The sequence below is a fragment of the Bemisia tabaci genome, chromosome 1, assembly GCF_918797505.1.
Source record: "Bemisia tabaci chromosome 1, PGI_BMITA_v3".
Lineage (NCBI taxonomy): Eukaryota > Metazoa > Arthropoda > Insecta > Hemiptera > Aleyrodidae > Bemisia > Bemisia tabaci.
In genome coordinates this window covers 77,986,008-77,999,301 of record NC_092793.1, presented here as the reverse complement: position 1 = coordinate 77,999,301, position 13,294 = coordinate 77,986,008, and the positions used below count along the sequence as shown (strand labels likewise).

The 13,294-nt window shown below is 42.4% G+C and overlaps 1 protein-coding gene across 3 annotated transcripts in view; it reads right to left on the bottom strand.

Moving 5' to 3' along the window:
• LOC109044063 (uncharacterized) overlaps positions 1-13,294 on the bottom strand; it is a 51,709-nt gene that overhangs the window by 4,911 nt on the left and 33,504 nt on the right. For all 3 annotated transcript variants that reach the window (XM_072306230.1, XM_019061562.2, XM_019061563.2), the window contains exons 2-3: positions 5,105-6,215; positions 98-686 (exon numbers count right to left, since the gene is read on the bottom strand). In XM_072306230.1, coding sequence (XP_072162331.1) covers positions 98-686; positions 5,105-6,215 — 1,700 coding nt within the window. The remainder of the gene's footprint in view (positions 1-97; positions 687-5,104; positions 6,216-13,294) is intronic.

Here is a 13,294-nt window from a genome sequence, read left to right as displayed (position 1 = left end):
GGGTGGAATCGGGCGATCTCCTTGAGGGGATAATTTGTAGGCATTAAATAGAGAAATAAACGATGGGGTTGTGAAGTAAAACCGTAGTTGTTCCCACCTGGAAGCAAGGAATCCATATTCGTCATCGGTTAGAAAGTCGGGTGGGTGAGGTGCTGGTCTCCGGGTCGACGTGGAGGTGGTGGCTGGGGGTCGCTGAGCCTCTATCTCGAGTGACTCGCTGATTCCCCTCCTGACGCCTTGGTCGCGGAAAATGGAGTATATATTGCTCCTCTGGTTCGCCTGACGGGTCATGGAATGCGCGTACGCCGAGATCGAGGTGCCTGGCCCCGGGGGCACCGCCTGCTTGCGCAGAGTTTCCGGTCGCGCCGGCAAGGGTGGCGGAGCCGATTGTGCTTTGGCTTGTGACGTCATCAAATCATACATTATCTCTTCGTATACATGGTAGTCTAGAGTTGGTAACCCTGTTGAAGACACCGACGGGGGTCGCTCCCCCCGCGAGGGGGCCGGGGCCGGCGGCGAGGTGTCCCCCGCTATGGAGGTGCTCCCGGACTTCTGGAGGTCCTCCACGATCTCCAGGATGCACCTGGCCACGTCCGAAAACTGCTCCGGCCCCGGTGGCAGGTTCGAGGAGGGGCTTGGGCAGCTACTTTCGCTACTCGATGAGCACTCGTGACTTCGGCAATTATCTAGAGGAAACAGAACGGATTTCGTTAGTACATCACGATAAAAGGAATTGGGTTGTGAGAGCTATCACCATTCAAAATTGATAACTAAACCTAAACAGACGGCCGGTGCAAAATGAAAATCCAGGGCGCCCCGTCGTCTGAGTGTCAGAGGCGGATCCAGAAATTTGGCAACACCGGATTCCCTGCATTTTAACCTATGTTAAATAATCGATTCTTGTCGGGGCACCTGGTTCCTCCAAGAATCGATATATTTCCATAGGTTTGAATGGAGAAAAAGCAATGTTGCCAATTTGCTGAATCCGCCAAATCAGATTGTAAGAAATCGAGCGTGCATGTCGCTCTTGTGACGCAGTGCATAGGGATATTTTCTATGCGTACGGCCATATTTCGTCGTTGGTTCTTTCACAGAAGAACGTAACTAAATTTCAGACTTGCCAGATTTTTCCACGCAAATTGCATTTTTACCAGGAGAACTTCCTGATTGAAGTACCTGACTGAAAACCGGCAGTGATACCGGAGTTCCTGACTGAAAACTTTACTAATTTTTCGTCTCACCTCGTGCAAGAATCAAACAAGTATTCGACGAAAATTATTCAGGTTTACCCTCGTGAAGAATTAAATGGCTTAAGTCAATTTTGCAACCTTGGAATGGAGTTACGTTCCTCCGTGCGGGAAACGAAGATATACAAATGGACGTATTTCTATCAAACAGAACTATGTGCTTTAAGAGATGAGCCCTGAGACCCATAAGGATACATGCATTACAGGGCTCACGTCATAATGCACATAGTTCCGTTTGACAGAAATACGTCCAAATATGTCGCAGGCAGTTAGCAATCGCTGGCAATTTGCAAGCGGCTCACATGTTGTTTCGAGAAATCGCAGCAATGCACCATGATGAAGATTTTCAGGGTGATAGTTTACAAGGACACGATCATGGGTTGGAGCGCCTTCAATAATTTACGATACACTACGCATTGTCACAGAGTTAGTTTAGTTGCCTATCCGATCCAAACCCAAATAAGGCCTCGAATTTAATCACACGCTCTTTAGAGTGTGCCTGATGTTGTTACGACCACGTTTTACGGAGAAAAAAAATGCTCATTCACGATAACGGCAAAATAATCAGTAGTCTACACTCGTTCTTTTATTTCTGAAAGGTATGCTTTTCGATTTATTCACTTGTGGCTTGCAAAGTGCCTGCGATATATATATATAGTGAAATCTCGTTGAAGTAATCAATTTCAAGATATAACATTACCTATTCATTTAGGAAGGTCGAAAAAAACTTTCTTTTTATTTTGACCGCAATAACAAAGAACTGGACGTCTATCGTGACCATACCCACGTATGTGAGATTTAGAATCGCGAATATGGCTGCATTAGTACATATTACACTGATAGATGTTTAAAAATGTGCTGAAATATGTTTTGCCATCCAGTGTGCGTCCATGTAGGCATAGGAACGGGGCAAGGAGGAGGAAGGAGGGCGGAAGAGAGAGTATGTATAATGGAGACAGAGAGACGGTGGGTAAGGGGAGCGTAATTATGCAGCAGCTATTCTCATTCTCTCAGGGTGTTATTAGCTCCTTTACCCCAGGTTAGTTTAAAACAGTGATCCGTGTTCTTCACATCTTCAGCTCACCTCCTCGCATGTTTAACCGTAGAAAAATGATCCTCTCATGCTAAAACGACATCAGGAATTTACCTCTTATTATGGGATTGTATTCATACCGTTTTAAGTAACCTTTGTGACCTCTTTGTGAACTAAATCGACGGTGGGACTCTCAAACCACGTATCTTGCTTTGCGGCGTTGCAGACTTCTCGTCATACTTTAATTTTAATTGGAAAACCACGCAAAGTCAATTCTTAAAAAACTTCCGTGATTATTCTTCTCTTCGGGAAATAAATTCTGAGCAAATTTTAAAGAATGATGTTGCTTTGTTCTCCTCCAAAAAAATAAAACAGGAGGGGCGATTTTTAAACACCGCAGACGAGATACGTGGTTTGGTAGTCTCACCGTCGAAATGTGATTACAAAATGGTTTAACATTTTTCTGAAAGTAGCTCAACGAACGATGATTTAATTCTGTGAGTCCCATGGCAAGGTTGCAAAGGGTGTACTTTATATTTCTTCTCCTTCTTTTCAGACGTGGCATTGCTCTGACATAAGTAGGTTGTTCTAGAAACCCACTTTGATACGAGTACAATAGTACAATATCTTTTATCGCGTTCTTTGCATGACCATCTACTAGGGAAAAGAAAAAACTTCAGTTGAGATATTGATCCTACATCTTAGAGGTGTTTTTTTACGAATCTTGGCATAAAAGTGCCCAAAAATGTAAGTATATATATGTAAGTAAAATTTTTACTTTCTCTACCGACAGGAAAATGAACTGCATAACTTACGACTCCTTACAATATACGTGGTTACTGAGAAATTAGAGAGTGTTTTCCGCCAACGATTTATATAAATTTGACGTATTTAAGGAAGTAAGTAATACGTATGCTCAAATGAGGTAAATCAAAAAGATTGGTGGTGCACGCAAATTCTATAGACATAATTTATTTTCGTTTAATTATGTAATTTGATTATAGTTCCTTTCAGGAAAAATACGCGCATTTTTTCATGCAATTCATGAACATTTATGGAGGTCTCCAATTCTCTGGATATTATTCAAGGGATAAGATGGACTTTGTTTTGCAATTGACCATGAGACAAGGTTCGAATTAAAGCAGTTTGATACATGTTTCCTGATTAAAATTTCACGTAACACACAATTCGGACAAAAATCGCTGAAATTAACTCCTAATTTAGATGTTTAACGTTTTTCGAAGCGTAAATTCAAACCCCCCGCTCAAAGAAAAAAACCTCTACGTGAGTCAAATCGCGCTCTAAACGTTGCCGTAGGTTGTATTCTGCCGTGCTAAGGAAGAACGCCGTATGAGCCATCAGGAGTTGCCAAATTTCCTTCGAAAAACAACAAATTTTCAGGTAGAATTTGTGAATATTTCTCCTCCAAATTTTTGGAGGATTTTGTTCAAAATCAGATCTAAAAAGTCTTACAATTTCAAGGAAAAATATTCTTAACTTTCTTTAAAAATTTACATTTTCTGAAAGGAAATTTGGCAACATTCGAATGCACATACGGCGTTCTTCCTTAGCACGGCAGTATTGGTGGCATGAAAATATATCTCAATCTTTGCGCCCTGGCTCAGTTTTTGCACGTTGTTTATACCTTAAACAACCCAAAGAGTAGAGGGAAGGCATACCGGTTGACTAAGAAGCCCGTCACAACCGTTGTAGTGACTTGTAGAATATTATTTTTCTTGTGAGCGAGCAATTCGTAACCCTATGCTAACTGAAAATGCCAACATCTAACTTGGACGTTTTTCTGTTAAATGGAACTAAGCGCCAAATTGAGTTCCTTTTGAGGATTTTAAAATCTCGGATAGCGCGTTCTGTCAAACGGAACTATAAGCGCCATGGAAAACCATTGCGAGTATAAGACGGAACGAGCATCGCGTTCCGCAACACAGCCAATCCAAGCCCCCCTCTTTCTTCCCTCCTCCCCCCCCCCCGATGGCGCTTAGTTCCATTTGATAGAAACATGTCCACATAGGAAGTAATCTAAACACTTTTGGTCACTCAAATCAAGTCTTACCTGAAATTTTTATGAGGGAAACTTAATTATGTCTTAATTTTTAGCCTGTCTAGTGGCTTAATAGTAACTACTAGGTCTGGTTCACGTTAGAAACAACATAATTGTGTGCGTCATTAGTTTCCATAATGATTGGCACCTCTGCGAATGAATCAGAAATAGTAGTTCTTAATTGCAAAACGAAGTTCATATGGTAGCCATAAAGGTACTTCTCAAAATATTTTACTCAACTTCGTCCGTGATATCGGTGATCACACGGGAAAAAGAAATGTCACAATCCCAACTATGCTCCTGGCAGAATTTGGCGCCAGATATTTGAGTAGTTGCACAAGCCAGAGGTATGGTTAAGTCAGCTGAAAGTTTGATTGGATCAAGCATACCTCTAGCTGGTGCCCTCACCGTCCGCATATAAGCGTGGTTGGATTAACTATACCGCCACCGGCTGGTGCCTTTACACTTGGAGCCAGTGCAACTTCTCTTACCTATAGCTGGCGCCAAAATCAGCTGGGAGTTTAGTTGAGATTGTGATACTCAGGGGCGTAGCTAGGAAATTTCTCTGAGGGGGGGGGGGGGGGGCATGGGACCACCTCTCGTGGTGAAGAGAGCGGAGGGAGGGTGAGGAATGAAGGATCCCGTTTTTCTGGGGGGGCCACGAGATTTCTGGGGGGGGGGCAGGCCCCCCTCCAGGACCCCCCTAGCTACGCCCATGGTGATACTTTTTGTTTTCAGTGGCATGTAAAGCTGGACGAGACTCACCTTTAAGATTCTTGACCCGAGCGACACTCGTCCAACGGTTGCTGTCATCTAGGACATTGATAAGAGCGGTGACTTGGTCGTCTTGGATGCGCTTGCTGAAGAGGTAGCCGACGTCTGCGTGGTCGGAGGGTAGCTTGGTGCGGTGGTAGAGCGGGGAGCTCTTGCCGCTGGCGCCGCTGTAGCAGGGGCTGTGCGTTCTGGAGCTGGGGCAGCTCGGGCAACTCGTGCGGAGCGACCTCTGCGAGACGGGGCTCACGGGTCGCCGGTAGCCGCCCGCGCTGCTCGTGCTCAGACTCCGCGGCCGGAGCACTCCGCTCCCGGCACCGGCTCCGACCGACTCGACGCTGAGCAAACTGTGCCGGAAGCTGAGGCTGGAGTCGTGCTCTTGCTCGTCGTCCGTGCTGTAGTACTGCGGCATGGAGTTCCGGTTGAGGACCCGCGTGCCCATTGGTATCCGCGGCTTCTGCGAACACTGACTAGATATAGAGCCGCGCTTCTCGAAGTAGAGGCCCTCCGAGGGCTCCGGCGTCGGGCAGTAGCTCTTGTAGCCGGAGTCGATGGAGTTGGAGCCGGCGTAGCTGATGGAGTCCCTGTCGAAGTCGGAGCTGTACTTGGGCCCGAAGTTCTTGTGGGAGCCGTGGCTACCGTAGCCCCCCTCGTCGTCGGGCTGCATCCAGCTGATGGAGCTGATCGTGTCCAGGAGGGGGTTCGAGACGCCGAGTCTCTTCCGACCGCGGCGGTAGCGGGTTCGGTAGTGCGGTTTTCGGTACTCTAAGCTCATGTCGTCTTTGGATCCGGAGCCCAGGAACTCGAGGGACGAGGTCTGCGGGGACATGGAGGCGCCGGCGTCGGCGTCGGCGTCGCCTCTGGTTCCGGCCCCGCTCAGCTCGAAGAAGCTCCCTCCTATGGATGCGCGAGGTGGCGCCGACTGCGGGGCCACTGGCGGCGGTTGCGGCTCCGGGCGCGTCCCCATTCCGCTTGAGCTTCCCTTGAATCCGCCATCCTCTTTTGGCTTCGCGCCTCCAGTGTGATGGTCCACCAATTCCTCAAATGTCGCGTACATGTGCCATATCTTCCGCGTGTAATCGTCTCCCTGTACCGACAGCTCCGCCTGAAACACCAACAAATTACCTTTCATGAAGCTTCTAAAGTAGATCCCATTTTATATGAACCTATTTCTACCAAACGGAACTATGTGCATTAAGACATGAGCCCTGGGACCCATCAAAATGTATGTATAGCAGGGCTCACGTCATAATACACATAGTTCCATTTCGCAGAAATACGTCCGTATCACTTAAACAGTTACATCTTCTGGCCACGCAAAAAAATTGGCAACAGAGCTCATAACTAATAGAGCCTCTGACGAAAGAACAAAAACTACCTGCTTGACATGCCATCGTAGAGATATCAATTAAAATGATAATAATTGATTGCTGGCACTTTAAACAATGGCTGGCAGGCAATCATCTTATTTTACCTGTTGAAGTACAAACAGATGCCAGTAGAGATCATTAGTGCCAGTTGGATTGTCGTTGACGGTGGAGAGATTCATGCTCATTACAGGATTAGCGTGAGGTCAGACAGACGGTAGTCATGAATTCATGAGAGTTTTGGTGTCGCGAAGTGACATATTACTCAACTATAACTGTAAGGTGACCACGGTGATGTTCGCGGTAGCTATTTTATAGGTAATCAGTTTCTTCAGGGAGAAACATGAAGAGACAAGGTCTATAAACCTGATCACCAAGTTCATCAATATGGTATCACATGATGGCTCAGTTTCGACTTGCAAACATCAGATTTTCCCAGCAGTGAGAAAAATAAAGTTTTTGACCCTCGTGACAACAATAGCAATCTGTAGAAACCTATATACATTTTTACAAATGTATTGTTTGTTCGTTTTTATTTTGTTGGAGGAAAAAATAAATTTGTTATTTATGAAATTAGAGAGGTCCGCACGATCAATTGGGGGTGGGGTGGGGGGGGGGGGGGTGTTTCCTCTCGAAAAAATGAGCACAAGTGAAGGCTTTAAACACATTGCAATCGAAATTTTACGACACATTTTGGAAACAGATAATAGCTGTCGAGGCGCGTTCAGTACAGAAACACGATTTTTCTGTCGTGAAATAAAGCACTACCCGTAATACTATCAAATTTGAACCCGAAAGGTTTCTTACAAAATTGAGTTGGACTTCTTTTGACTGTGTGATATAGGCAGTGGAAAACGAAAATCCTAAGAAAAGTTGGATCAATTTTTTATCGTATCTGATTGCAGAGCTTAATGTATAGAGCCTTAAGCTTTGTCCTAGGGCTTGGAGACTCAAACGCTGGGTTAGCAACGTAGGATTCTGAATTTAATGTGAGATATGATCAAAAGTAATATTGTTTGATATTTTATACTGATTATTATTGTTTATCAATGCTTGTTGATTCATTGATTGATATTTATTTTTGTTTTATTTTTTCTTATTTTGTTGGTTTTTTTTTTGTGTTTATTATGTGCCTTTTTTGTAAAAGGAAGTCCCTTCATTTCTATGTGTCTTTAGTTTCTAACTTATAGCTCAATAAACAAAAGACCAACGTTCGTTTTCTAAATATTTAACAATTCAATGATCATTTACTGCCGGCTGCAGTGACAGGATTGAGATACACTAAAATTGATGCTCGTCACACGATAAGCTGAATTTTTTCAAAATTAAATACAACTTTTCTTGGTGAATATTCACAGTACGAGCCACGACTGCGCTGGAGATCATTTTCCAGCAAAGAGCCGTATGCAAAAACAACATTTTTCGCCCCTCCACTAAAACTTATTCACACTTCGTCTATCAGTTACTAATACTGGAGCGCTTCTTTCCCCAAATTTTCAGACCCCCAAAAAATTTTGGGGGGCGCTAGGGGGGGTGGAAGTCAAAACCTGCGACCCTCGATATCTTCCGAACGAAACAAGATATTGAGGCCCGGTTTGGACGAAAAATCGTCTAAAATTGCATACTTTAAGATTCTAGAGGTCAAAATCCCAAAATTAAATTTTTAACTTAACTTATGTGCTTTTTTTCAGTTTTTGAGGAAAAACAATTTCTTTTAAACAGATTAAACTGAAATTTCACATTTTTTGATTTGAACCAAAACCAGTTTTTTAAATTGTTCGTCTTTTTCCGCATCCAACGAGTGGTCGTATAAGCTGGGGAACCGAACGGTTCCGGAGATATGATCGATTGAAGTTTCCGCTCAACGCGCGCCGACCGATTTTCGCGCGCAAAAAAGTTGGATTTGACTGTTATTAAACCAGATTTAATGTTCAAACTGAGCAAAATGTATTATTAGGGACTCTTGAGGGTCGCTGAGTCCAGAAATTACAGATACTTCCAAAAAATTCACGTTTTTAAAATTACAGCTCGTAGCGCTATTTTAGAGGACCACTGAGCGCCGACCGGCCGCTCAGTGGTCCTGTACGGAGCTGTAATTTTAAAAACGTGAATTTTTTGGAAGTATCTGTAATTTCTGGACTCAGCGACCCTCAAGAGTCCCTAATAATACATTTTGCTCAGTTTGAACATTAAATCTGGTTTAATAACAGTCAAATCCAACTTTTTTGCGCGCGAAAATCGGTCGGCGCGCGTTGAGCGGAAACTTCAATCGATCATATCTCCGGAACCGTTCGGTTCCCCAGCTTATACGACCACTCGTTGGATGCGGAAAAAGACGAACAATTTAAAAAACTGGTTTTGGTTCAAATCAAAAAATGTGAAATTTCAGTTTAATCTGTTTAAAAGAAATTGTTTTTCCTCAAAAACTGAAAAAAAGCACATAAGTTAAGTTAAAAATTTAATTTTGGGATTTTGACCTCTAGAATCTTAAAGTATGCAATTTTAGACGATTTTTCGTCCAAACCGGGCCTCAATATCTTGTTTCGTTCGGAAGATATCGAGGGTCGCAGGTTTTGACTTCCCCCCCCCCCTAGCGCCCCCCCAAAATTTTTTGGGGGTCTGAAAATTTGGAGAAAGAAGCGCTCCAGTATTAGTAACTGATAGACGAAGTTTGAATAAATTCTAGTGGGGGGGCGAAAAATGTCGTTTTTGCATACGGCTCTTTCATCTTCAGTATATGGTGGGGTGCGATAAAGGCCCATGTGAAACATGAAGTCACATTAAAGTGATTTAGATCTGTGTGCTAGATGTGTGAATGTTAAAATCATTGCTGCTTTGACGAATCTAAGGGCGCCACTACCTTTAGGTACGTCAGGTCCTCGGAGTTAGGTTGTTTCTTTCATTGATGGCTTGATATTCAATGATCATTCGGATCGATAAAAATGTCAACATTGCGAAAAAAAATCCTGTAAATTATAAACCACACTTCCCGCAAAAATGGGCGGGGTCTTAACTGACAGGTCCACGGGGAGAAATGGATAGCCGTGCAGACTTCACTATTCACACGGAGAGGTGTGATGTGCTAATAAAAATTGCAGACGGCTCGCTGAATTTGGAGAAAACACGCATCAAAATGACAGGATAAAAGACGAGAGTTAAGGAGGTGTCGGCACTGAGGGCAGACGTGCGAATTCGGAGAAAATAAAGAGACACAATAGAGGAATAAAAGAAAGAGACCCTAACGTGACCACACGCCCCGGGCTAGATCTATTCTCAACGAAAGGTACGGATGAAAAGGGTTCTTACTCCTCTTGACTCGTCGGTCCTCTAACGTAATGACGTATCTCTATTTCGAAATGGACGTATTTCTATCAAACGGAACTATGTGCATTGAGACATGAGCCCTGAGACCCATAAGAATACGTGCATAACAGGGCTCACGTCATAATGCACATAGTTCCGTTTGATAGAAATACGTCCAAATGTGATCTCGGAAAGTATGGAGTCTTATGGAGAAAATAGGGCTCACGAGGAAATTGAGATACACCCCTTCATCAGAGGAGCGACGAGCTGTGCCTTAAAAACCACCTACGGTTTCGTTTTTTTTTATTTTTCTCATTTTTTACCGCAGATCATTTGGTAAAATTCGCATATTCATACATTCTTTTTTTGTAAGAGACTCTCTTAAACCTAACGGTGTAAGTGTCAATGAATTGCGCGCGGAAATCATCCATATGAAACAATCAATTTTTGGCAACGCGACGATTTGTTGTAACATCGGAAATAATCTTTACAGAACAATCAAATGTTCACAACGTAACACTGAAAAAAAATTCTCGGCGTTTTTACCAAGGTCCGTTGGTACCTTTACCATCTCACTTTGTTTACCAATTATTGGTAATTTTACCAAGACAGACTGGTAAGCTTGCCTGAAATCGGTATTTTTACTGCTTTTCTCAGGTAAGAATACCACTTTCATTGGTAATCAATTCCCAGTAACTTCGCCATTTTATCTCGGTAATTCTACCATAGTCGATAAAAAATATTGGCGTTTTTACCGGGGTCCAGTAAAATTACCGAGAAAGTTGATAATTTTACCGAGATTTCTCGGTAAAATTACCAATTTCATAAATGGTAATTTTACCAAGAAAAAATTGGGATCAAATAGAACCCTGAATTCTTGGTAATTTTACCCTTTTCTTAGTAAATACACCGAGATTTTTTTTTTCAGTGAACGGGTTTTTGTAACATCAGAGCATTTGATGTAACAAACATTGGCTATTTAAGTGGTCGACTTGGGTGTTTAATTATTAGTAACAAATTACATACGCTTTAATCGAGACCTCAGTTATTCGTCGTTTTCCTCACGAAAGAACGTAACTACATTTAAATGTTGCCAAACATCCCATTGCAAATCGCCTTTTTACTTCCTGGGAGGTTCCTTTGCAAGTCTGACTGAAAATCTCCCTGATTTGTCCTCAGATCTCATGCAAAAATCAGAGAAATTTTTGACAATGATTGCATACGTACCTTCTTTTAGAAAATTGGACTGTTTGAGTCAATTTTACAACTTTGGATTGAAGTTATGCTCCTTCGTCCGAGAAACGACGTATTATACATTACAGAACAAAATTCAAGCATTATTAGAAGAAAAAATCAAATCCTACTCAAGTGTAAATGTTACACCTCGTTTACGAAATCGGCCAATCCGTCGACTGCTTGCTGCCCAGTTCGCGGACTGACCGACGAAATTAAACAATATTCCACAAACAGGGCAGCAGAATAGTGATCGTGTGAAAATTATAGCCCGACCTAAAAAAATAGGCCTTTGTTTTATTAGAGATTTCGTTTTAGGACCCGTCCCCGAGTTTGGAAGAGCCAGGGGGGCTCCTGGCAATCTACCTGGAATTTTTTGTTATGTTTCGGCTGATCCTTACGAAATTGAAATCCATACCAGAGCAAGGCGGCTAAATATTAAGCTTTTCTGAAATTCCTTCGAAGTGATAATGTTATACCACAGCGGTAATGTGTGTTCAGCAGCTTTAGCCGTCTGCCGCCTAACAGCAATTGGCCCGTGAAATGGTACGCTGAGTTCGCCTTCAATTTCGAGTGATACTGTGCCACGTTCGGGTGGTCGAATAGTTGCATGGTGCATCACACTTCCGTACGCTAATTATATGTCGCGTTCATTTTCATCGTGATTCCTCAAAATCCAGCTACCTTTTAGCCGTTGCAGTTATTGGCCTGGTGATTTGGTGCGTTATGTTCGCCTTCAATTTCGAGTGATACTGTGCCACGCTCGGGTGGTCGAATAGTTGCATCGCGACTTTGCACGCTATATACCTAACACTACGCTTCTGTAACACTCGCCTACTGTCCGTCTGTCACCTTTGTTTTTCAAAAAAGTTCCATTATACGCGCTATAGGAAGATAATTATCAAACATCGATAAATCTGTCACAGGCAAATAAACAAATCAGGTATTTTTTCAAATTCCTAGAGAGGTAGTAAAATATTCTTACTTGAATTAAAATTGTGGCTCTTTTGCTAAATTTTCGAATGAATGATTCTTTACCTATGTTGGAAATAATTCGCTATAAAAATAGGTGTATCATACAATGATATCTGAAAAAAATGATCTGTAGCCTTTGAAGTAATATTTACCTCAAAAAGAGAGATGTATGAAATACAGAATTTGTCAAGTTTTCCCGGTTACCTAAAACATATGAAGAACATTTAGAGAGGAAAAAAACCAAGAGAGTTTGTAGATTTGATGAATTTTTACTTTTAAAACGTTTAAAACTCAAGAGCCTTTCGTTAAAACATACTAAACCTCGAAAATGGTCAACATTTGACTATCTGTCCCGGCATTTGATAAAACACCTAATTTAACTAGGTATTTGCCCGCGACGTATCGATTGCATCAATTGGACGTATTTCTGCCAAACGGAATTATGTGCTCCATGACGTGAGCCCTGTTATGCAATTATTCTTATGAGTCTCAGGGCTCGTGTCTCAATGCACGTACTTCCGTTTGGCAGAAATACGTCTAATTGGACTATATTTTGCAATTAGGAACCACAAATTCTGGCTCAGTGAAAAAACAACGTATGAACCTTTCCTTATGCACATGAGTGTTTTTTCGGATGAGCAAGAATTTATAGTTCCTAATTGCAAAATGAAGTCCAATTAGTCTTCCGTTTATCGAGGAATACGATATTTAGAAATTATAGAAGTTTTTATTACTCTTTCCAAATTTGGACTTTTAAATTGTTCGTCTTTTTGGCAAGCAGCCATACAACAAACAATAGCCTTTTGTTTTTCGGGCAAAATTATAACGTCGACGACCAGAGCCAATGCTGTGTGGCATCTGCTTTCAAAAAAACCTTCATGATAAAATCTGAGTGCCTAATAGTTATTTCTAAGTTGTTCCTTAAGTTTTTCCCGCAAAATCTATAAGTTGTCCTCTAAGTTGTCTCCGCAAAATCTAAGTTACACCTAAAGTTGCTTTCGTAAAATCAGGAGGAAAACCTCGCTTCTACGGACTAAAGTAAATTAATCTTAAAGCGATTAAAGTTGCGTAGGAATGCGAATACTTTTTGTTTTTATTTTTCTTCGTCTGCGTGTGTGCGTGCGTACCTATCGTGTCCCTTTCTTCTTCTTTCTCTGTTTCTTCTTTCATTACCTCCCGTCTCCATCCGCTCTCAAATAGAGGGGGGGGGGGGCTTAGGGTAGGCCCGGGATGAATGCAACAGAATAAAATTAATGAATGAGTTCAGTCTGGAACGTGAGGTAACCTGTAATTTACGGATATAGGG